Raw genomic sequence first — 24,652 nt, 5'->3', positions numbered from 1 at the left:
CATACACGGCCGGGCAGTGATTAAATGCCAGCTCCGCTGAGCCGGAGCCAGCCAGGCTGGGCCCGCTCTGTGGACGGGACTCACATCCCGTGTCGGGAGGCCTATGTCCACACTCATCCCCCACATGATGCTGCTTCTGAAGCTGTGGGGAGTTCTAGACACCCAGGAAGGGCCCGGGAGTCCCCTGCCCTCTGCCTCTGTCCCTCCCCCCCCCCCCCCCTCTCTTGTCCGGGCCCTGCCAATACCCCTTCGTGACCGGGGCTGCCGACTGCTGGTTCCGGAGGTTCTGCTGAGGCCGCTGTGGTCAGTGTCCAGGGTAAAGAGGGAAGTCCAGGGACAGGTTGGGGCAGTGGGTTGCCCAGGGGCTCTCGCCAGCCCCCCACCCACCAGGCACAGCATGTGCCCTAATTAGATAACGTCAGAGTCCCAGCCTTCCCCTGATTTCCTGGACGGGAGGGCTCTGATCCGGGGGGGGGGGGGAGGCTGGGAATCTGAGGGGCAGGAATCTTCACATCTAGGGCCATAAGGGTGTGTGTGTGGGGGAGCTGGTGCTCAGACAGCCTCAGACAACCTCCAAGGGTCCCAGGAATTGCCTTCTCCAGACTTGAGACCATCTTGCTTTCAACAGAGCTTCCTTCTATTTCCCTCCCCCTCCCTCCTGTTTTAGTTTTTCAAGTAAGGAGTTCACTCTGTGCTGGAGCCAAGGGGAGCGGTTAATGAAAATCGATGAAGAAATTAAAGATGAGCAGGGGGCAGGAGGGGAGAGCGACATTTAATGTCTGAGGAGGAAGCCATTAGGGGGGAGGGGTGCAAAAACTGCTCTGTCTCCGTGCAACTCCCTCACTGTCCCCTCCCCTTGTTTCCAGGACAGAGACGGGGAGGCCTGGACCAGCTACTGAAATCACAGAGGCCCAGGGCAGCAGGGAACGGAGTGCAAGGGGGGGCAGCAGGGTTGCAAGGGGGACGATGGGGAGGCTCGATGCTCCAGTGTCCACTCCCTGTAGGGTTGCAAGTGGTCAGAAATAGGTAACATTTGCAAGAAAATAAAACAAAATAAAAACCCAAAATAGTTTTTTTTTTTAATTTTTATTTATTTATTTATTTAAATATTTTTGCTTATTTGACTTTCAAAATCATTTTGTGAGAGGGAAGGAAGGAATGGTCATGGCCATTTTATAGACGGGAAAGTTGAGGCTGGAGGGCATGGAGACACTAAGAGAGGCAGAGCCTGGGCTGGGAACCCCATGCTTTTGTTCCCAGCCAGAGGCTCAGTTTGCTTTAACTGCCGGGCGTGGGGGGTGGAGGGGGCAGTTAGGCAGACCCAGGGCGAGACAGCTGCTTCATGAAACGGCATGTCGCCATCTGGCGGCCTGAGTCAGAAGTGCAGCATCAGGAGAAGGCCCTGCTTGGCCAAGGCCTGAGGTCTCCATGTGCTGTGCAACGGCGGCCTCTGGTGGACAGAAGCGGCAATGGCAGCCCTGCCACGCTGCTTGGGGTTTTCTCCTGAACTAGCAGGATGTAGACTCTGGTCTGGAACCAAGGTCAGGGCAGGTGTGTCCTGTGTGTGTGGTGCATGTTGGGGGGAAGAGGCACAAATTCAAGGCAACAGAAGATTCTTCCTATGGAGCCAGTCTTTTTCAGTAGGAGGATGTGGATACATCTTGTAATATAATAAGTTTCCAACTTGTCCTGGGCTTTCTCAGAGCAGAATCCTTAGCCCAAACCCTCCACTTTTCACTGGAAAAAAAAAAAAATCCAGACTCCCTCAGTCTATGAAGGTGCCTAAACCATTGCGGGTGGATCATGAGCATTCTTGTGTTCCCATATTACACAGTGTTTTACATAAATGTTAAGGCACGCCTTAAAATTAAATACCCATAGCATTTTAAGTTATTTATTACATGTTCTTACAAGCTAATATATTTTAAAAGTATGATGTTTTGTAAAACTTTTTTGTACTCATTCAATAGAAACTTATCCGCCACTGGGTAAAGCTAGCAATAAAACTACTGGTCCACTTTAAGAACACTGTTCCAATTCTGATCTGCTTGGATGTATAGTAATTCCTCATGATGGTTTTAATTTTATTTTTTCCTGATGAGTAATTATTTTGAGCATTTTCCTTTATTCTTATTGATCATTTGGTTATTGTCTTTTCTAAAATGTTGGCTTGAGACTTTTGCCCATTTAAAAATTAAGTTGTTTGTCTTTTTCTTATTGAATTACAAACTTTAAAAATATATTCTACATGTGAGTCCTTTGTAATATATATATGTGTGTGTGTATGTGTATATATATATATATATATATATATATATATATATATGGAGAGAGAGAGATAGAGAAAGAGAGGGAATATATATTTTCAGCTAGTGATTTGATTTTTCAAAAAACACACTTTTAAAGAAAATATATATACTTTTATTGACTTCAGAGAGAAAAGGAGAGGGAGAGAGAGATAGAAACATCATTGATGAGAGAGAATCATTGATTGGCTACCTCCTGCATGCCCCACACTGGGGATTGAGTCCATGACCTCCTGATTTATAGGTTGATGCTCAACCACTGAGCCATGCCAGCCAGGCTGCTTTTTGCTTTTTCATTTTCTTAATGGCATCTTCTGATGAATAAAAATTCTTAACTTTCATAAAGTCCCATTTATTGATATTTTCTATTGTTGTTAGTGTTTTTGTGTCCATTTAAGAAATGCTTGTTTTCACCAACTCATTGATACAGACAACAGACTGAGGGGAGGGGGACTAGGGGCTGGATGAAAAGGGGAAAGGATTAAGAGGTAAATCTTGGTAGTTACAGAATAGTCACCAGATGTGAAGTACAGCACAGGGACTATAGTCGATAATATTGTAATAACTACGTAGGGTGCAGGCAGGTACTAGACTTATTGGAAGGATCACATGTAAATTATGATTGTGTAACCACTATGCTGCACACCTGAAACTAATACAAAATAATGTTAAATGTAAACTGTCATGAAAAATATAAAAATCATGAAGGTAAGACTCCTCTTTTTTTTTTTTCTAGGAATGTTATTGTTTTACCTTTCACATTTAGGTATATGATCCATTTAAATTAAAAATTTTTTAAATATATTTTATTGATTTTATACAGAGAGGAAGAGAGAGAGATAGAGAGTTAGAAACATCGATGAGAGAGAGTCATCGATCAGCTGCCTCTTGCACACCCCCTACTGGGGATATGCCCGCAACCAAGGTACATGCCCTTACCGGAATCGAACCCGGGACCCTTCAGTCCCCAAGCCGACGCTCTATCCATTGAGCCAAACCGGTCCCGGCTAAATTAAATTTTTTTTATTGGTGTTCCCAATTTATCCAGCACCATTAGTCAAAAAGACCATCTTTTCACCACTGGGTTAAAGTGGCAGCTTTGTTGTAAGTAAAGTGGTTACAGATGCATGAGTTTGTTTTGGGTTGTTTTCTGTTCTATTAGTCTTTTTGGCTATCCTTTGCCAATATGGCACTGTTTAAGTACCTAAATTACCAAGTCATTGTGTTATTTAGTAGTATAAATCCTACAACTTTATCTTTCTTTAAGATTATCGGGAATTATATATATATATATACTAGAGGTATATGTACTAGAGGCCTGGTGCATGAAATTTGTGCATTGGGAGGGAGTCCCTCAGCCTGACCTGTGCCCTCTTGCAGTCCGGGACCCCTTAGGGGATGTAGCAGTGTGCCAAGTGGCAGGCGGCCAGGGAGGAGCTCAAACCGGGGGCAGGCACCGTGCTGCTCATGCTCATACTGGCCGGCTGCGCCTGCTGCTGCTGCTTGGTAGTGCTGTCACAGAGTCCAGAGAGGCTCCCAGCTGCCAGTGAGCCTGGCTTCTGGCTGAACGGTGCTCCCGCTGTGGGAGCGCACTGACCACTAGGGGGCAGCTCTGGCATTGAGCGTCTGACATCTGACATGAGGTCAGTGCACATCATAGCAACCGGTCATTCCGGTTGCTTAGGCCATTATAAATAAACAAACAAACAAACAAACAAATAAATAAATATATTTTGCATTTCTATGTACATTTTAGAATAAGGTTGCTAATGCCACAAAAACATCTGCTGAGGCTTTGATTGAGATTTCTTTAAATTTATAAAGAAATTTTGGGATAATTGACATCTTAAATAACATAAGGCGTTCTAATCAGTAAACGTGGTTTATTTCTTTACTTACACAGACCATTCATTTCTCTCAGCAATGTTTTAAGTTTTCAGTGTCGGCATCTTACACATCTATTTTAGACTTATTTTTAGGTATGTTTCTATGTTAACCTAAGTGTTATTTTTAAATATTTATTTTTTAATTGTTGCTAGACATAGAAAATACAGTTTTGAATATTGTATCTAATTACCTTGCTAAAGTCACTAATTAATTTAATGGTGTGTAGATTCTTTTGGATTTTACAGATACCTAGTGTACACAATTTGAGATCTGTAAATTATGGCAGTTTGCTGGTTTGCTTTCCCTTTCCCAATTATTATACCTTTTTATTTATTTTTTAAAAATTGTATTTTTATTGATTTCAGTGAGGAAGAGAAGGGAGAGAGAGATAGAAACATCAGTGATGAGCGAGAATCATTGACCAGCTGCCTCCTGCACTCCCTCCTACTGGGGATCGAACCTGCCACCCAGGCATGTGCCCTTGACCAGAATTGAACCTGTGACCCTTCAGTCCACAGGCTGAGGCTCTATCCACTGAGCCAAACCAGCTAGGGCCCTTTTCATTTCTTTTCCTTGTCATATTGCATTGGCTAGGTCCACTGTAAAATGTTGAGTAGGAGAGGTAAAAACTGGTATCTCTGGTCTTCATATCGGTTTCAGAGGGAATGATTTTGGTATTTTATTTACTATTTCATTATTAAGTGTGACATCATTATCATTTTAGGAATTAGAATACCGAGGCTCCGACAATGTCAATCACTTGCTCATGGGACCAGGTCAGCAGGTAGCACAGCCGAGTTGTGACCCAGGCTTTCCCCACTCACTGCTGACACTGTGTCACCCGCACTGAGCCCAGGCTCTACAAAGTCATGTTCCACCCAGGATCTCCTCTAACATTACTGAAGGACTTGCCGACTTCTGAGGCCAGGCCTCCACCTCAGACCATCTAAATCAGAATTTCTGGTGGGGAAGCCTGGGCATTCGTATCTTTAAAACTTTCCCAGATGATTTTAACCATCAGAAATCTAGGCTGAGAATCACTGATCTTCTATTTCTGGTACAAGGCCGATCCCAGCTGCACCCAGGGGTACTTGGTTGAAAACGTGCTATTTTAACATCTGTGCATGCCTAATGGTTCTGGCCTAAAGGGAGAGGACCTTGTTCTTAGGACCTTTTGCTGCCTCCTCATGATCTCCACTCCTCTCCCCTACACAAGCCTTCAGAGCACCTTTGTGATAATCTGCGGTGAGGAAATACCGTCTGCTTGATGGGGAAATTATTTTCTATTTATATTCTTAAGTGATTTAATTCTTGGTTTCTTTCCACCTCAACAACTCAGCTCTTTCTACCTCCCTGGCTTGCTTGCCAGACAGGCTATATAATCTCTCGCCTCCATTATTCCATTCCCTATTACATATTAATATTTGTGTTTATCCATTTTGGCACTTAACTTTTAATCAAAGATTCTTGTTTGACATAGTGAAACAGGTTGAGAGGGGGTTTGGGAGGAAGATAGAAGGCTGGTTGGGCTTCCTGTCGCTTTTATTGAGCGATTAGCTCTACTCTCACTCCTTAAAATAAATACCTCATTTATAAAGCAAGCATTTAGCCCCTTCCACAGACTTTGTCCTGAACCGTCGCTGATCTGGTTTACATCCCTCCTTAGGATCCTGCTTCGGCCCACAGGGTCCTGTATTCCACATAAAGCTTTCCCTGCCCCTAGGCTGACACTTGGCTTTGCTTCCTGGGTGTGGCCCTTGCTCCCCTCTCTATGATCGGATTTTCCCTCTGGCTCTCCCGGGGCAAACAGGTGGGCCCTGCCTGGACCTGTGAGAGGCAGTCCAAGGTCTTCGTGGTTCCCGTTTGTCTGTTTCCTTTTTTGTGTGCCAAACAGAGGCGTCTGAGTGAGCAGGAAACTTGGGCGTTTTAGGTCACGCTCCCTTCCCTGCATTTGCATGATTCTGTTTAACTGCCACAACCCAGCAACCCACTCCTTTATGTTCCCCAAACGCTAGGCCTGTAAGAAGGAACTGGAAGTGGGCAGACAGCACTGGTGATATGTGACGTGCCTGTGCACCGGACTGTGTCCCTGAGATGTCACATAAAAGCCACCACGGATGCGTTTCCAGCAATCAGCAGGAAAACGTCGCCCATACGTCTCAGCGCTGTTTACTGATTGGGTCCCTCAGTTGTGTGGGTTCCCTGCTCCTTCGCCCACTGCTCCTTCGCCCACTTAGTGCCTACCAGCTCTGGACACCCTATGTCTGAGCTCCGAGTGCATTGTCCTGCTGCCCCAGGGATGGCCAGGCCAGACCATCCTCTCCACCACTGGCCTACCCTCCCGTGAGGGGAGCTTGGCCTCAGGCCAAGGCCCAGGCCCAGGCCCAGGCCCAGGCCCATCCCACGCCACGTAAAAAAAGCTAATTGCCTAGAAGTGCTCACAGCAGCAATTTCTGCAGGATGTGAAAGTGCTTCGGCTAGACTGTTCTCTTGGCATCATTAAGTGTACGGCTGGGGACGGTCGTGGGTGATTTGGGGATGGAGGCGGTCCATACATGGGACCCCTGTCTGAGGCAGCCGGGCTCAGGCTGGGTTGGTTACTCCTGGGCCCATGGTAGGCACTGAGCTGAGCAGCCCCATCGGCCTGGCCCTCTCACCCCCTTCTCCCTTCATTGCCTTTCCCAGAAGCCCCACTCAGGGGGCACAGGCCAGGAGGGGCGCCAGGATGAAGTGGCAGTCCTGGCATGAACGTGCTGCGTGGCCTAGGTGATCTCTTCCCAGCCCTGGGCCTCCGTTTCCTCACCGGTCAGCCCACCCGTGACAAGTGAACTGCTGTGTGTTAGGCCTCAGCTGGGTGCTGGGACCGGAGAGGTTTTAATACAGAAGCTGCCCCGAGCAGCTCAAATCTAGTGCAGGGAGGAGTATGCAGACTGACAAGGAGAGCCCCACGTAAGTGCTGCAGCTGTGGTCAGATCCGGTGGTTGGCAGGACAGAGACCCTCTGGCTTGGGGGGGAGGAGGGAGTAGGTGGGTGTTCCCAGAGGAGGTGGCTTCTCAGCCGGTCTGAGCGGGCAGCGAGGAAGGAAGACAGGGACGATGGGCCCCTTCAGGGTTAAGGGAATGGGGTTTGAGGTGGCCATGACATATCCCGGCAAATTAGTTTTGGAATGAAAGAGACCCGGTGGCAGGTCAGACAGGTGGATCTTCAGAAAGAAAGTCAGGGATGGCCGGGACCAGTTTGGCTCAGTGGAGAGAGCGTCGGCCTGCGGACTGAAAGGTCCTGGGTTTGATTCCGGGCAAGGGCATGTACCTTGGTTGCGGGCACATCCCCAGTAGGGGTTGTGCAGGAGGCAGCTGATTGATGATTCACTCTCATCGATGTTTCTGACTCTCTATCCCTCTCTCTTCCTCTCTGTGAAAAATCAATAAAATATATTAAAAGAAAAAAAGAAAAAAAGAAAGAAAGTCAGGGATGGAGGGCTCCCTTCCTGTTGAACTAGAAAGAGAGGCAGGGACAAGACGGGAGGGATTGTCATTATTCATCTTCTTGGTCCTGGTCAGGAATGAAAACAGGACTCACTCTGCTTTTTCAAGCTCTAGTTCTGAGCTGCAGGATCCAAGGAAGTCCTAACAAGTGGGTAAACTTGTGGGCCCCAGGTTTCAGTGGGGTCAGTTCCAGAGGAATCTGCAGAAAAACCAGGCAGGACCAGGGCCCAGGGTCCAGAGGAGGTGACTGCAGCCACCCGATGGGAATGAGCCGGGACGATGGCACCACCTGTGGCCGGCATTGTCCATGCATTATCCCAGTTACCTCCCAGTGTCCTCTGAGGTTGGGGTTTTTATCCCCATTTTATAGATAAAGGCGCAAATTGTCTAGGTACACAAATGATCTAGGTAGTAAGATACAAAGGCAGGATATATACCCAGGCGTGACTCCAGAACCTGTGCTTGTTCTGACGCTATGGGAATTGGTTCAGGCCCCAGGGGGCCCAGAGCCCAGTGGTGTGGGGCCCCTCAGGGCCACCTGCTGTGATGAGATGGAGCCACTGAGATGGTGATGGACAGGATCAACTTGAACGGGTGGCGGCTGGCTGGCAGCAGGCTAAGCGGCAGGTCAATACCATCAGAGCCAAAGGCCTGAGAAATAGACCCACAGGACATTTAGAAAAATGAGCAAAACGCTCAAAACACACTTCATAGGAAATCCAGATGTCAAAAGCCAAAGGAAAGCAAAAACAAAAACATGTGAAAAGACTCTTAGCTTCATTGTACTAAGAGGAGACATGCATGTTAGAATAAACATTTTACACACCCACCCAAATGGCAAACATTCAAAATCTGACAGTACCAAATGTTGGCAAGATTATGAAGTTAAATGAGTTAGTACTTTGCTGGTGGGTCTGTCAATTTCTATAGCTGCTCTGCAAAGCAATTTGACAACACCGGTTAAAGGAAAGGTGTGTAGACTCTATCAGCTGGCAATCCCACGCCTAGGCTGAGACGACCAGAGAAATTGGCCCGTGTGTAGCAGACGACGTTTAGGAGAATATTTATGGCAGCATTGTACATCCTAGCAAAAACTGGGAAATGACTCAAATGGCCCCTGATTGGAGAATGCGGAAATGAGTTCTCTATTCAATTGCAAATGATTTACACAATGAAATACATCGCAGCAGTGACCTCAGCCACAAGCAGCAGCAGGAAGGAGTTCCCCAAACCCAATGCTGACTGAGGAGAAAAGCATATTTCTACGTACAGTATGATCCCATTTATGTCAAGTTCAAAGCCTTGTAAATGAAACAATATACACATGCGATACCTCTTCAAAGAAAACAAGGGAAAGGCAAGCGCACAATCCAGGGGGGAGAAGCAGAGGTGTGAGATAAAGAAAGTTGTCCAGGGGAATTCTGGTGTTCCTAAGAGTAGATTTCCCAGATATTAGACACATATACACACATAGAGTAGAGGTGTTTATCTTATTACTAGTAGCCCTGTGCACGAATCTGTGCACCAGTAATTCTCGGTGGGGCCTGGCCACTCCACACCTGCTGCCCAGAGGCTCTCTGTGGCCCAGGCCCATCCACGGTGGGGCACAGAACACTTGCCTCATCGATGAAGCAAGCATACTGCCAGGCCGCTCATACTGAACTGCGACTGGAGGGCTCTGGTGGGGCTGAGGCGACTGGGTGCCATCTTGTGGCCATGGGTGCCACCATCTTTGTGATGGAGTGATGGTTAATTTGCATATCTCCCTATTATTAGATAGGATTTTGTAATGCCTAATAAATTTGCAAAGGCTCTCTTTGGAAGGGATGGTATGTTTCTTAATAATAAATGAACAAAAGTGGTCGGAGGCACATAAAACAAGTCAGGAGGAAAGCGAGACAGTGGTCAGTTGTCTGGACAGGACACCAGATGCTCTTCTCTGGGAAACCTGAGGCAGGGGAGAGATTGGGACCTACATCAGGGTGGGGTGAGGTCACCTTTCTGGGCCCAGGAACCTGCAGACTCCATGCTTCTGAGCTCCTGGTTCTCCAAAGCCGCCCTTCCCAGCAGTGGCTGTCACTCCCGCCGTGCCCTGCATGGTGGTTCCTGCACCTCTGCTTGTCTGAGGTGTGTCCTCGGGTCTTCTGTCAAGTTTTACTCTCTCTCTCTTTATTTATTTTATTGATTTTTTTTACAGAGAGGAAGGGAGAGAGATAGTTGAAACATTGATGAGAGGGGAATATCGATTAGCTGCCTTCTGCACACCCCCCACTGGGGATGTGTCCACAACCAAGGTACATGCCTTTGACCAGAATCGAACCCAGGACCCTTGAGTCCACAGGCCGACGCTCTATCCACTGAGCCAAAGTGGTTTCGGCAAGTTTTACTCTCTTGAATGCATTCCCCATTTACTGAGAGCCTGCAGTATGGCTGGCCTGGAGCAGCCAAGAGTGAACAAGCTGTGGTCACCCCGCTTGCAGAGCTCCCTGTGACAGACAGACAGACAGACAGATAGACAGACAGGAGAGCAGAGAATCACATTACACGGGGCTCCTGGTGCACACAGTTCGCTGCAGACCTTGGTAAAAGGCAGACCCCAGGTCTCCCCGGAGTCCAGTTGAGGACGACTGGGTGGGGCTCCGGAATGTGCTTTGCAGAAACCCTCGGAGGTGCAGCTGGCCCACACCTTGGAGAAGCAGGGCCAGTCAGTGTGGGGGAACGCTACGATGACAGCAGACGTGCTGGGTTGTGGACTGTGAGGAGGGCCATCTCCCGAGACTGGGGAGTGGGCGTGGAGTCAGGGCGGCTTGTGGGAGGCCGCCCCTTCCTCATGGGAAGTCACATTGCAAATGGTTGTTGTGATGATGCCCCATGCCCCTCGGCCCCTCTGCTCCAGCGCGAGGGCCAGTGGGTTTGCCAAGCAGCATTCTGGGCTGGGAGCTGGCCTGGCATCCCGGCCCTGGGTGGCGGCAGGCCCGTAAGGACCATGGACTCCTTGGCCTCTCTGGTGTTTTCCGATTGGCCCATCTCCAAGCACGTGTCAGGGACCAGCTTTGGGTCTGACCTGTATTCCCAGCTGGATCAGGCATGTAACGCCATCAGCATCCCAGGTGAGATTGGGGAAACTGGATGATTGACACATCCCCCCCATTGGAGACCCTTTAGCTACAGCCTTGGATGGTGCTGGAGGAAGGGAAGGGATGAAGACCAGACAGGCCTGAGCTGGTTCTTTTTGTTGGCAATCATAGGGCTGTTTCCTATTTCTGGGCCCAAGTGAGGCCTGGTCTCTCAGGGCCTGTTAGTCAACACCTGGCATGGACTCAGCCCTGAGGGCGAGGCAGTGGGGGCTGCTGTTTGTTCTCTTTTATTGAGCACACCCAGGTGAGCTTTATTGAGGACAGCTCCCCTGGGCTCTGGTTTCCACATTTGTCTCTTTTGAGTCTGAGATTGCCAAGGCTTTCAGAGCTAATGGACCTCATGGCTCCCAGGAGCCACTTAAGGGAGGCTCAGAACTCCCTGGTGGTGATTAGTCAAACAAGAAGCGGCCTCCCCGGGGGGAGCTGGGGTTGAGTGGCAGGAAGTCAGGGTGTAGGGACAGGAGCCCCAGGCCTGCGGCAGGTGTGGGGAGCATCTCCTCAAGTCACCTCTCCCTGGTTCTTCCCCTGCCTCATCCCTACCCCGCTGCTGCTCACAGGGAAGGACTCCTTGGTTCTCAGCTGCAGGGGCCTCAGGCAGGCTGGTGTTCTGGGCTGTCTGAGGGGCTGCAGTGGCACTGCTGAGTAACCTTGACAAGTTACTGTCCCCCTCTCCCCCCTAAATCCTCATCTGTTGCCCCTTGGTGGAGGCACAGGGTCTGTGCTCAGGTGGCCCTTCTCAGAAGGCAGCATGACGTCCCTGGTTCTTCCGTGGGCTTATGGACCATGTGGGTTCAAGTCTCAAATGGACTGCTTTCAAAGTTTGTGATCTGGGGCCAGTCAGTGAACCTTTCTGTGTCTCCGTTTCTTCCTCTGTGACATGGAGATAATAATAACACAGAGGTGATTGCAAGGATCAGTGTACTAAGCATGTGTACTGCTCTTCGAGTGGTAGCTGGAACATACAGAACATTCAATAAGCAGAAGCTATTACTATGATGCCAAGAGCAGGTCTGACGGGGGGCAGAACTGGCAGTAAACTCTTTCTCTTTTTAATAAGCATGTTTTTACTGATTTCAGAAAGAGGAAGGGAGAAAGAGAGAGGGATAGAAATATCAGAAATATGAGAGAGAATCATTGATCAGCAGACTCCTGCATACCCCTTACCGGGGAGTGAGCCCACAAATCAGGCATGTGCCCTGACGAGGAATCGAACTGTGACCTCCTGGTGTGGTTCATAGGTTGATGCTCAACCCAGAGTCACACCAATGAGTTGGGAAGTGAAGCCTTTATCTGGCATTCAGGTCCCGTTGTGCCCAGCTTTGTTCCTCTGTGGCTGGGCAGAGAGAGAGAGGCCTCCAGGAAGCAGCTGGGCTGTCTGTGGGAGAGGATGGTAGTGGAAGGTGGGAAAGGAGAGATGTTGAGTTTAACCTGCTGCTAACCCAAGGAAGGGAGGAGAGAGCCAACATGTAATGAGCATCTCTTCAGGATCCAGCACCACCTGCTTCATCTTCTTGTTGGAGAGTGGGAGTTTTTGCCCATTTCAGAGAGGCCATGAACTATGCCCCAGATAGAGTTGTCAGTGCTGACACCAGGCCAGGCCTTGAGATAGGGTCTCACGGCCCCTTCCCAGCACGTAGGCCTTCTTTCATAGAACACTGTCAACTTTCTGAAGAACAGGATGACCCTGTGAATAACATGATCGTCAATGGCGTGACTCTGACGTTGCTTGGGAAAAACTGTTTTGTCTTGGGTTACTTGTTCTGCAAAACCAGGATGTGGTTAATGTGCTTAAAAGTGGTCCCACACAAAGGGTTGGTGCTGCTCTCTGGACTCCCTGCATGGAGAAAGGCAGAAAAGTTGCCAGCCGGCTAGCTAATAAAGGCTCCCTTAATTTTAATTTGGCCTGGGCTCCAATGGTCATTCACTCGCCTTCGCTCCACAACATTCTTAACCCCCTAACACCCTGTGGTGGGTGGGAGAACAGAGCCTTAGAAAAACTAAGTGACTCATTCCAAGTCATACAACGCAAGCAAGAGGGCGCCAGGCTGGGAGCTCTGGGATGTGAGAGCTCTAAGTGGCTGTTTTCTCTGGTAGTTTGCTGTGGTGGATGGCCAGGGCCTGCTCCTGGGATGCCTGGCTGGCTGCCTTCTCTCTATGAAGCCCAGGATCTCTGCTGGAGCCAAAGGATAGGCCTCCAGAGCCGCTGGATGCAGAGCTGGGCCACGCAGGGCCTGGTTCTCCGTCTCATTAGCGTCATGAGCCGTGGGGCTCCCGGGTGCACAGGCTGTCCTCTCTCCATCTGCAGGTGGACGGCGTTCTGTGCTTGGCCGACATCCTGACTGACGACAGCCACTCAGAGGCCACACGGGCCGAGGCCGCGGCCGTGGTGGCCCAGGTCACTTCCCCACACCTGCCTTTCACGCAGCACCTCACCAGCTTCCTGGAGAGCATGGAGGAGATAGTGACTGCTCTTCTCAGTGAGTCATCCTGGGGGCACGGATGCTGAGGGAGGGGCTTTGCTGCATGTCTTCAGGGAGGGACAGTACCATCCAGCTGGCTCCACATGCCTTCCATAAGGATATTCATTGTCACCACCGAAGCGTCAGTGAGGCTTGGAGCAGCTGTGTTAAAATGCATGTGGCCCTCCTGGAAGCTCCTTGAATGGAGGTCAGATTGGGATTAATTGACCTTTCAGATCAGAGACCAGGACTGACCCCAGGGAAGAGTGGGGCCTCAAATTTTGAGGTTCAGATACTTGACCAGAGAGAGACTGATGGGCTTTGCTCCTGAAATCTCAGTTGATTGTAGCCAATAAATATGGCAGCAATGACTGGGAATAACAGCCCCTCAGAGAGCACCGGTTCACCCCATACTACTCGCTGCAGCCCCTCCATTGCTCTCCAGTCATGGGGCCTCAAGGCATTGACTCTTCCAGGTTCCCCTATTCAGACAAGTGTGCTCCTGGCAGGAGAACCAGAGCCCAATATCTATTGTAGAACATACTTCCCCTGCCCCCTCCCCCACAGCTTTCCTGTGCAGAACTGCAGATTCTAGAACTCATCTGGATAACAATCCTCAGAAAATTTGTTTTGCAAACTACGTTCTTTCCTTTAGAGTGCTGTGATAACCTGTGCTTTTGCTTCTATCTCCCTGCCTGTCACTGTTTTAGTTCCGTATGTTATTGGAACTGAATGAAAATTAATTTTATCAGAAAATGCAGGGTTAGCATCAGAGCTGGGAATATCTGGAGCATCACATATTTATTTAGGGGCAACCCAGAACACTGGACTTGGAGTCAGAGCACTTGGTTTTGGATTTTTGCCTTTTTCTTCATCCATTCTGCAAGTAGCTACTGTGCAGGCGCTGCGTGAGATCCTGCCACTCACTGGTCCTGTCACATTGCAAGGCTCACAGGACAATTTTCCTAACATGGAAAACAAGGGTTTGAAACCCATTCCTCTCAAGGGTCCTCCTAGCTCTACAGTTTAAAGATACACAATTACTTTTCACAGAGGAGGCATCAGTTAAGTTGACTTTGTGGCTGATTCCAGTCCCTGGGGCAGAGGCACCCACAGGCCAGGCTGGGAGAAATCAGTTTACCAGCATGCACATTTATTCAAAGATGGGAAAATGCAGAAGCCCAGTTGTTGAAAGTCTTAGCTGGAGGGAATTAAAGAGGTCATGCACTTTAATGCCCACTTTATAGGAGAAGAAACACAGGCCCAGAAAGGCTGAGGGACTTCTTCAAGACCACACACCAGAGTTAGGATTTACATCTGCTGGGAGCCTCATGTTCAGTCATTCACCAGAGCCAGGCAGGAAGCAGAAATGAGTTGAAGAGAGAGATGGAAGGAGAACATAAGGTGATTTAAGTCCTTCATTGAATTGAAAACCACTGTTGTGACTAAAGGGGTCAGTCACTGATAAACCCCAGTTGATTTTTGCCCTGCAGGAAAGACTTATTTTTAAAGATAAGACAAAAATCCCAGGTTTCATAGAAAATCTCCTAATTTATAAATTATGAAAAACCGTTATTTCACTATTGCCACATGTCCATCCCTACTTCCTTGGCCAGACTGGATTTCACCAGGAGAAGAGGAGTCCCCCTACGACTACCCTCTGATGAAGATGTATTGTGGAGTCGGCCCTGAGAGTCAGCAGATGGGATATATCTGCTGGGCAGGACGCCAGGGCTCTGTTCTTTGGTGGGAAATAGCCCTCCAATTTCTTGCCATCCATTGGAAACATTTTTAAATGAGTCACTGGAATCCTCCATTTTAATCTTCCTAACACATCCCAGGTGACTCAGACAGAAAATGTGCAGCCATAAATGCGCACCCAAATTAAAAGGCACTTAGGCGGCGGCTGTGTTCATTGCTGTGTCGGCAGCAATGGTGATGGCATAAGAATGAGGGTGGGCATTTAAACCTAGAAGAGAACTTGAAGCAAAGTGGGCCACTGAGTCCTAAGGTCTCGCCTAAACTCTGGATGTAGGCAGGTGGCTTGGAAGGGGTTGGTTGTCCTCAATGGTTACCCCCCCAAAAAATCAGAGGATAGGGAGTCACTGGAAAAGGGGAATTATAAACTTCTTGACTCCTTGGTTAAGCCACAGTCTCAACCATGGGTGGTGAGGTGAAGATTCTGGGTTGTTCAGTGGTCACACCTGGGCTGTGGGGAGCAGGGATACCAAGAGCAGACATTGCCTCCTGAGAGGACTGAAACCCAGATCTGGAGGAGCATCAGTGGGATGAACCAAAGAGGCCGAGAGAGGAGAGGCACCCTGGGGTACAGAGAAATGGGGATTTTGGGGTCAGGCAACTCTAGTTTTGATTCTAGGTTTCAGTAGTTACCAATAATCCTCAATTCCACAATTTTGGGAAAATCACTTAACATTTGAATCCTCAGTTCCATCATCTATAAAATTGTGATAAACACTGGGTGGTTGTGAGGATAGAGTCCCTTGCACAGAGCAAACAACTGAGATAAATGGTGGCTGCTGCTGCTAGCTTCTCTGTCTCAGCTTCTACAGCTGTAATGTAGGCAACATTTTGTACTGTAAGGGCGCTGAGGATTTAATGGTGAAGTGCGAGGCACACTTCAGGAGGTTCAACTAATGTTATTTTCTGTTCATTTGTAGTAAGGGGCCAAGCCCTGGAATGTGCCACATGGTGCCAATTTCAATATCAGAACCTAAAGGTTCAGAGTTTTTGTCTGGAAGCAAGAGCTAGGGATCAGGATAAAACATAGTCAAGTCTGTCTTTGAAATTGTGTTTCTCTCCTGGGACCATAGTCCCAAAGTGTGGCTTCTCCTCCTGTATTTTCATAGAGGTTATCAACAGGAGAGGGCCTGGACCCCGGAGACATCTTGATTGATGGTCAAGTTGGAGCTGAGAGTCAGAAGTCAGATCCATTGGATGGGAAGGCAACACCATGGGCAGAATTTCCCATGCCTTCTCCTAAGGGAAGAGTCCATTCTTGGTCCAGTGGGGTCCATGGGGGAATGTGTGAGGGGGTAAAGAGATACTGGGATTGGGGAAGGTCCTCCTTGTCTTAGAGAACCACCATACCCATCACTATTACAGATGGTTAGGTCTGGGTTATAACCACTAATATTAGAAAGAACCCAATAATCAAGCTCTTAGTGTAGAACTTATTCTGTGACCAAAAGGAAATACTGAAGTTCTGCTGATGGAAGCTGGAGAGGTAGAATCTTTATGTTTTAACGTCAGCCTTTTTGTCAAGGCAAATGCAACAGCAGTAGGACTAGGAGCTGTTTTCTGCCTCAGGACCTTTGTATATGCTGTCCCTTTGGCCCAGAACATACTCTTCCCTCAAATATTCTCATGATTGTCCCATTTTATCCTTCAGGGCTAAGTTGTCATATTCTTCAGGAGACTTTCCTTAGGCACCTCATTGGGATTTTAGTTTTTTCCTGTCTTACCATTTGTTTATTTTCTCTCTTACATTAATTACAATTTGAAATTATTTATATTAATTTTTTAAAATCTCATTTTCTCCTGCCCACTACTAGTATGTGAGCTTAATATATATCAGGAGCAAAGACCTGATCTATATTGTTCACTGTGTCATCGCAAGACCCCAGCAGTGCCTGGTACATAGTGGATAAAGAAGTGAATAGGAGTCACATACCAGGATTCAAATCCCAGCTGTGCCACTTATACAGAAACATTTCTCTCCTTAGTAACACTTTCCTCATCTGTAACGTGGGTGTGATAACACTTGCCCAGATTTTCTCCCGGAGCTATTGTGAGAACCAAATGAGAACACTGATGTGAAAGCACTTTTCAGTGAGGCTATTTTCTCCCTCCTTGCCCTCCAGAACTGTGCCAAGAGGCCTCATCCGGGGAAGTCTTCCTGCTGGCCTCTGCGGCCCTTGCCAACATCACCTTCTTTGACACGATGGCCTGCGAGATGCTCCTGCAGCTGAATGCCATCCGTGTCCTCCTGGAAGCCTGCAGCGACAAGCAGAGGGTGGACACGCCTTATACCCGGGACCAGGTGAGACACTGGGGAGGGACCAGGCACAGCACCTGTCACTGTGAAGACAGGTCAGGGGGTCAGGGCTTAAGGCCTTTGGTGTGGGGGCGAGGGGAGACAGCATGGCCTGGCAACACCAGGTCCTGCTAGTTGCTCCTGTAGGAAGGTTTTCATCATGCCTCCTTGCCCCTGGAGCATCTCCATGAGCCCACTCTCTACCTCTTTTCTCAATGCAACCTCCACGGGCCTTTCTCTGTCTCCAACACCTGTCCATTCTAGGAAGTAGAGCATCATGGAGAGGTCCTTGGACCTACTCTAAAAGTCTGTGTCCTGCTCTTATTGGTGCCTATCTGACATTGTGCCCTGAGTGAGATTTATCCCTTCTATGTTTCTGTGTAAACAGGGGTTTGCTTGGGTCAGAATGTGGATTCTGGGCCTCAGCCCTTGTATCCATCTCAATGTTTTTGTAGATTGAGATCCATGTAAAGCTTTGTTGGGAAAAAAGGATTTTACTCTCAAACATGTTAGGAAACATTGAGCAAGGGGATTTTAAAAGGCCTTGAGTTCAGAGGTTATGGTATTCTGACCTGTCTCACATCTGCCATATTCAGCCTCCCATTTCTCCCCTACCAAAAGGTGTGTGGGGCAGTGGATCCAATGGGTTTCAGGTCTCTGTAAATTCTGTCTGGTGCCTGAGCTCTAAGTCAGATGATCCCCAACCTCTAACCCAGCTCCTCCCTGTCTGCATCTTAGCCTCCAATCCCCACCTGTGTCTTTCAGCCTCATCACCTAGAAAAGCTGCCATAGATTCTTATTCCAGCTCCCACCTGGCAATCCTGCAAAGCCTTCCCGGTGGCTCCAGCTCTCTGGAAGGCCCTCCTGCTTTTGGAGGCCACACCTCACAATGCAGTGGTGAATGTTCTAATGGTTTTTATTCCTTTCTAGTTAGTTCACGTCAGCCCCACTCCCAAGCCCCCAGGACATGGTTCATGTGTATATTTCCCCAGATTTCTTAGGCCTCTGCCCAAAGTTGGCCCCGTGATGAAGTTCTCTAAGTGCTTCTTTAGGGCATAAAAAGGAAGAAGCAGGATGATACTGTGTTAGTTCTTCCTTATCCTTAGAATTACTGACCGTAGAAACTCACATTCAGAGAGCATTTTCTGGTACATATAAGCATTTTTCCACGAGGGCTCTAATAATTCTGTGAGGCTGGTAATATTTGCTCCATTTTATAGATAAGAGTATTGAGTCTCAAAAAAGATGTCCCCCTGTCATAGGGTTGGCAAGCAGCTGCCAGCATTTACAGCCTGGCCTGACTTAGATGTGGGACTTTGACTCTCACCTGCTGTGAACATGGAGTAGAGGCAGTGTAGCTGTGGAGTCAGAAAAAACAGGTTGATCCTGGCAATTTATTCATTGGGTGGTTTGGACAAGTCATAGCCTCTTGGGTGTTGATTTTCTCACTATTAATTGGGACATGAATGCTGAACTCGCAGGGTTATTGTGAGGGTGGGTGAGATAATATATGTAAAGAACTTGATATAATTCTTAGCACTTCTAAATCCTCAATAAATGATGCATATTATTATTACCAGAGGCCTGGTACATGAAATTCGTGTATGGGGGAGGGGTTTCCCTCAGCCCAACCTGCACCCTCTCCAATTGGGGACCCTTTGGGAGATAAATCAGCAGTCAGACATCCCTCTCACAATCTGGGACTGCTGGCTCCTAATCACTTACCTGCCTTTCTGATCACACCTAACCACTCTGCCTGCCTGTTTGACCACCCCAAACTCCTCTGCCTGCCTGCCTGATTGCCCCTAACCTCTCTGCCTGCCTGTTTGATCTCGCCCTCAACTGCCCTCCCCTACTGGCCCCTAACTGCTTTGGCCTCCACCACCATGGCTTTGTCTGGAAGGAAGTTGGACATATGGAAGATGGCCGGTCGACCCGGTCTAATTAGCATATTACCCTTTTATTAGGATAGATAGATTATATAGGATAGGATTGCTTAAATGGGGGGAAGGGGAGCCTTTTTCAGCTGAAGGAGATGCTCTAGGCAGACAAAAATACATAATCTCTATATCTGGACTGATAGCCAGTCATATGCACCACTATATTGCCAAACCGGTCATTAAAAAATTGAATTGATTTCTTACACCTTACACCAAAAAGCTGTTGTCCTTAAAACCCCTCCTTAGCCCCCACTTTAGGTTCTATCTTTGAAGTTCACCCAGATTAGGTTCTGATTGGTCAGTTTCTATGCCAGTCAGCATCAAAAGCTCTGCCTCCTAGGCAGCCATTGGCTCCTTGCATTTTATCCAGATTTTGTTCTGATTGGTTGGTTTCTATGCCACTCAGCATCAAAGGTGGCTGTGGATCAGGCCCTGTTTCTCTCTCTGGGCCTTTTTTGGGGCCTGATCCACAGCTGGTTGCCACACCCACCTCACCCCACCCATCCCCACTGCCCTGCCCACCAGCTGCCAGTGATAGGAGCCTGTTGGCCATGGGGGAGGGACCGAAATGTGCTCCATGTACTTCCTGGTGACCGGTTGTCCATCTGGTCATTTAGGTAGCAACAGCCCCTGGCCTTTTATAATGTACATTTTTAAACTTGATGCTCCAAGGAAGAACATGGATAGTGAATTATTCAAAGTCCTCAACTTGGCTTCCCAAGCCATGTATGGTATGGTTCATGACTTCCTTTCCAGTCAAATATCTCACTTCTGAGAGTTGGACAAGTTCCCCATAGAAATAAGGTATGACAGTACAGATGGATAAAGAGGGGGACATTGCAGTCATAGCCCTTGGCTGTGGGGAGTGGGGTGGAGAGCGCAGTCTGTGTGATGTGCCTTGCACTTTCTCTTCTTTAGCCAGACACCTCCAGTTTCTGGGTCTGTCATCAACCTAACAATATTAGGTCCCTTCACCTTCAAGTTCCTTCTTGTAGCCAACTCTGGTCAGTTCATACAAGATCTAGTTGTAAAACAATAAGAACAGGAATTTTGGGGGTCAGATGACCTGGGTTCAAAACTCCTCTATAATGATAATCATGTAATGTAAAATATTTTACTTCAAGCCTCACTTATTTGTGGATGTGGTTGAATAAGATACTTTGCAAATTTGAAATAAGAATTCAATAAATGATTATAAACTCTTGCTACAATTATTGGCACAAAGAAACCATTAAATAAATGGATGCCCCACTCAGGCCTGTGTGCCACATTCAAAGGACAATAGTAATAATAACAAATGTTATTATTACTATTGTTATTAATGCAAATGTTATTATTACTATTGGCCTTTGAATGTGGCACACAGGCCTGAGTGGGGCATCTCTGGAATTTTCTCACCTGTAAAAGGGGCAAGACTCCTCCAGCTCAGACATCCCCAAGCTCTGTGCAGAGACCCTTGTTTCATCACGAGCATTATGAAGGAGGAGGGGGTTCAGGGTGGGGAGAGAATGTGGTTAAGTTCTAGCAGATGGAAACTCTGAATCTGGAATCAGGAGTTTTTCTGCTTCACTCCCTAACCACCCTCTCCCCCCAGTCCCATCTTCTCCACACCCTTTCCCCTACACCCTTGAAGTCTGAGCCAGGCATTGGCTCCCACCATCCTCAGGGTGGCTTAGCTTTCTGCTCTGACTCAGAGCAGCTGCTTAGCTAGCGAGAGTGCATCCATTAAAGAAACAAATGGCCCTTTCCTGTGGCAGAGGGAGGATTAAGATGACCAGAGAGCTCTGTGCAACGAGGACAAAGAAGATGAATTAGACTCTGAAGTGCTCGCCGCCCCCTGAAACACTTAGGAGATTAAATGCCCGTGAAGTTTCCAGTAACGCATTTGCCAATGACGCTAATGCTGTGCGGAGCCTTTTGGTCTTGGATGTGTACTTGGTCCACCTCCATTTGGACATCTCCATGGGAACCTCTCCATCATCTCAGTGAGCTGACTCCACTAAATTTGTCCAACAGAAGCCTCGACAGCCAGGCCTATCCTGGACCCGCCCTAGGGGTGTGGATGGGGTAAGGGCAGCAGTGTGTCTGGTTCTTCCTCCCCCTCTAGGGAGCCATGGTGGTCAGATATCCAGAAGAACCCCCTGCTAACAAGCAATCTATGTGGCTCAAATTTTAATCCCCAGGAGGTATTTCCTAGGGGTCATGCTGTGCAGGGAATCTAGCTACAGGTGTGCTATGGGCAACGGGAGAGGGGCTGCCTCATGCTTACTCACCTCTGCCCTGTTTGTCCAGCAGTGATGGCCTCGGGTGAGAGACCCTGTTATCTTCTCTAATCCACAATAGAGACTTGCATGGAGCAGGACTTAGTGTGGCCTTCAGAAATTAGTGACTTTTGTGGAGGTGGAGGGTGCTGGTATACACTTCCCATGAAAACACCTCGTCTGCTTTGCATTTTAGAATGTCAAGATTTTGTAGCATTTCTGAGACCTCGCTGTGAATACCATTATCAGGAGTCCTTTTATGAGAAATGCCAGTTATTAGGGTTTGTAATGTTGACTCACATTGAAAAAGGCCTTTATAGTTTATAAAGTCCTGTCATATGCACATGTGACATAGTAGAAACAGCACAGACTTTGAGTACAGACAGACCTGAGTTCAAATCCTGACTCTGCCATTGCCTAGCTGAGTGACCTTGACAAATCGCTTGATCTCTGTAAGCCACACTTCCCTCATATGGGTAATGGGGATAATGTTTTCTTCCTCCTCTGACCAGATGGCATAATGCTCATAAAGTGGTTCGCACCAAAGTGGTTGCTCAAACATGAGAAGGGCAGGGGCCTGTGATAGAACCAGGAATTGGGACAGATCTGAGATAGGGAAGGTCAGCTTTGAGGCAGGAAAGTTGGTCGGGAAAGGTAGTTAATGAGGTGGTGAGTGTAGTGTGGTATAAGGTAATGTGTGGTGTGTGTTGTTCCTGGGTATATGTGTCTGGGTATATGCAAGTTGTGTGTGTGTGTGACAAAGACTATAAGCCATGCAAAGGAGTTGGCACAGCCCTGGCCAGTGTGGCTCAGTTGGTTGAACATTGTCCTATGTACCAAAAGGTTGCTGGCTCAATTCCCAGACAGGCTTGACTCCCCAGTAGGGGGCATGGAAGAGGCAGCTGATCAATGTTACACTCCCACATGGATGTTTCTCTCTCTCTCTCTCTCTCTCTCTCTCTCTCTCTCTCTCTCCCTCTCTCCCTCTCTCCCTCTCTCCCTCTCTCCCTCTCTCCCTCCCTCTTCCCTTCTCTCTCAAATCAATAAGATCATATATATATATATATATATATATATATATATATATATATATATATTTTTTTTTTTTTTTAAAGTGTGGCCATAGTATATAAAAAGAGACTACATTCTTCTTCTCTCAGACCTCTTCATCCTTCAGACCAAATCCTGGTCTTGATTCTTTCTGATCTCTGGTGGAAGAAGTGGTGTGGAGGGACGAAGGCAGGACAGAGAGAGCAGTGGGCTTTCCCTAGAGGCTTAAAGGGATTTTTCTGGCTGGTCTTTAGAGAGTTAACACGGGGATAACAGAAATCTAAATATTCCATCTAGCAATTAGAGAGTAATTTTAATTACAGTCATATGAACTGTTGGCCTTCTTGTCCTAATTACCGCACAGCATATAAACAACTATAACTTCTCATTAAATGTATGTCAGATATTCTGGGTGGTAAGTTCTATTAGACCAGAGCACTTGCCTCTATTTGGGTGTCCTGGGTAGCCCTCACTAGGGTTTTATGCGATATGGTCTTCAGGGTTAGTTTACACACAGCACACAAAAGTGACAGAGGCAGAGACTGTGTGTGATCACAGACAGACATTGGTGAGGATGTGAGACAACCCCGATTCCTGCCTTGGGATGGGTTGTGGACAAGTGTTCCCAGAGCATCTTCTCTGGGCCAGCACAGAGTAAACCTCTTCCTCCACAACCACACTGACATCAAAGGCTTTGCCAGCCTCCTTCTTGCCACACAGGGCCAGAGACACGGGAAGTCCCCTGCTCTTTTGATTCAATTTGCTATTCACCTCAATTTTCCTAAAGTGCTCAGTCAGTTTTTGGGATGCCAAAGGGAAAGTGATTTCAAAATGCAAGAAAGCAATAAGTGCAAAGTTTGTTGGGTTCTCTTCTGGGAAGGGTTCCTCCTGACCTCCCTTTGGGAATATCTCACATCAGCAAAATATGTGCCAACACTGGGATTGTGTTGGTTAGTGCTCCCTGACACAGTTGTTCACTGTCTGGGTGTCTTCAGGTTGTTTCCCTCAGGCATGTCATACTCATTTTGTTTAACAAATGTTCTGGATGCTACTATAGGAGCTCATCCTATCTAATAAAGAGGGAATATGCTAGTTGACCATCATGCCTCCACAAGATGGCAGCACCCAGTCCCCTCATCCCCCAGCCACCCAGGGCTGGCCTGAGGCACAGGCAAATCTCAGATGTTGGCTGCTCAGCTGACACCTGAGGTGCAGGCAAGCCTTGGATGTCAGCTGCTCCCAACCGTGCAGGGCCAGCCCAAGGCACAGGCAAGCCTCAGATGGTGGCTGCACAGCTAAGGCCCGAGATGCAGGCAAGCCTTGGGTGGTGGTGGCTGCCCAGCCACCCAAGGGCTGCTGAGGCTCAGTAACCAGGGCAAGCTTAGGCTTTCACTGCTGGCAGTGGCAGCAGCAGTGGTGTGATAGGGCATTGCCTTCCCCTGATTGGTCACCTCTTGCCCCTGAAGGCTCCCAGACTGTGAGAGGGCTTTGCTGAGGGGACCCCCCCACTCCAGTGCATGATGCACTGGGCCTCTAGTAGTATTATAATCGATAAGACTGTGATGAGCATTAAATGAGTTACTATTTTTCTCTTCCCAAAGATGTCCACTTTTGAATCCCCAAATCTCTGAACAAGCTTCCTTACATGTCCAAAGAGAATTTGCAGATGTGATAAGGTTAAGGATTTTGATATAGGAGTATTATCCTGGAATACTATCCTGAGTTGTCCATATGGGCCCAGCGTAACCACAAGGGTTCGTATAGGAAGGAGGTAGGAGGAAGGGAGTCAGAGACTGAGATGTGCTTGAGGAACCAGAGGCCAGAGTGATGTGGTACCAAGAGCCAAGTACTGCAAGCAGCCTCTAGAAACTAGGAACAACAAGAACATGACTCTCTCCTAGAGTCTCCAGAAGGAGAAACACAGCTCCATCCACACCCTGATGTTCCCTCCACTAGGCTCACTTAGGACTTCTGTTATAGCAGCAACAGAAACCTAATACATCTTCATTAACCAAGACACAGAAGGTTAAGAAATGTGGCCAAGGTCACAAGGAAAATGAATGACAGAGCTGA

At 47.9% G+C, this 24,652-nt stretch overlaps 1 protein-coding gene across 2 annotated transcripts in view; it reads left to right on the top strand.

Moving 5' to 3' along the window:
* The window catches only part of INSC (INSC spindle orientation adaptor protein), a 125,089-nt gene that overhangs the window by 88,817 nt on the left and 11,620 nt on the right, over window positions 1-24,652 (top strand). For both annotated transcript variants that reach the window (XM_036427816.2, XM_036427817.2), the window contains exons 8-9: window positions 13,121-13,292; window positions 17,156-17,334. In XM_036427816.2, the coding sequence (XP_036283709.1) occupies window positions 13,121-13,292; window positions 17,156-17,334 (351 nt within the window). The remainder of the gene's footprint in view (window positions 1-13,120; window positions 13,293-17,155; window positions 17,335-24,652) is intronic.

The sequence above is a fragment of the Pipistrellus kuhlii genome, unplaced genomic scaffold, assembly GCF_014108245.1.
Source record: "Pipistrellus kuhlii isolate mPipKuh1 unplaced genomic scaffold, mPipKuh1.p scaffold_m20_p_9, whole genome shotgun sequence".
Classification (NCBI taxonomy): Eukaryota; Metazoa; Chordata; class Mammalia; order Chiroptera; family Vespertilionidae; genus Pipistrellus; species Pipistrellus kuhlii.
Note: the sequence above shows the minus strand (reverse complement) of the source record. Positions and strands in the feature narration are given on the sequence as shown.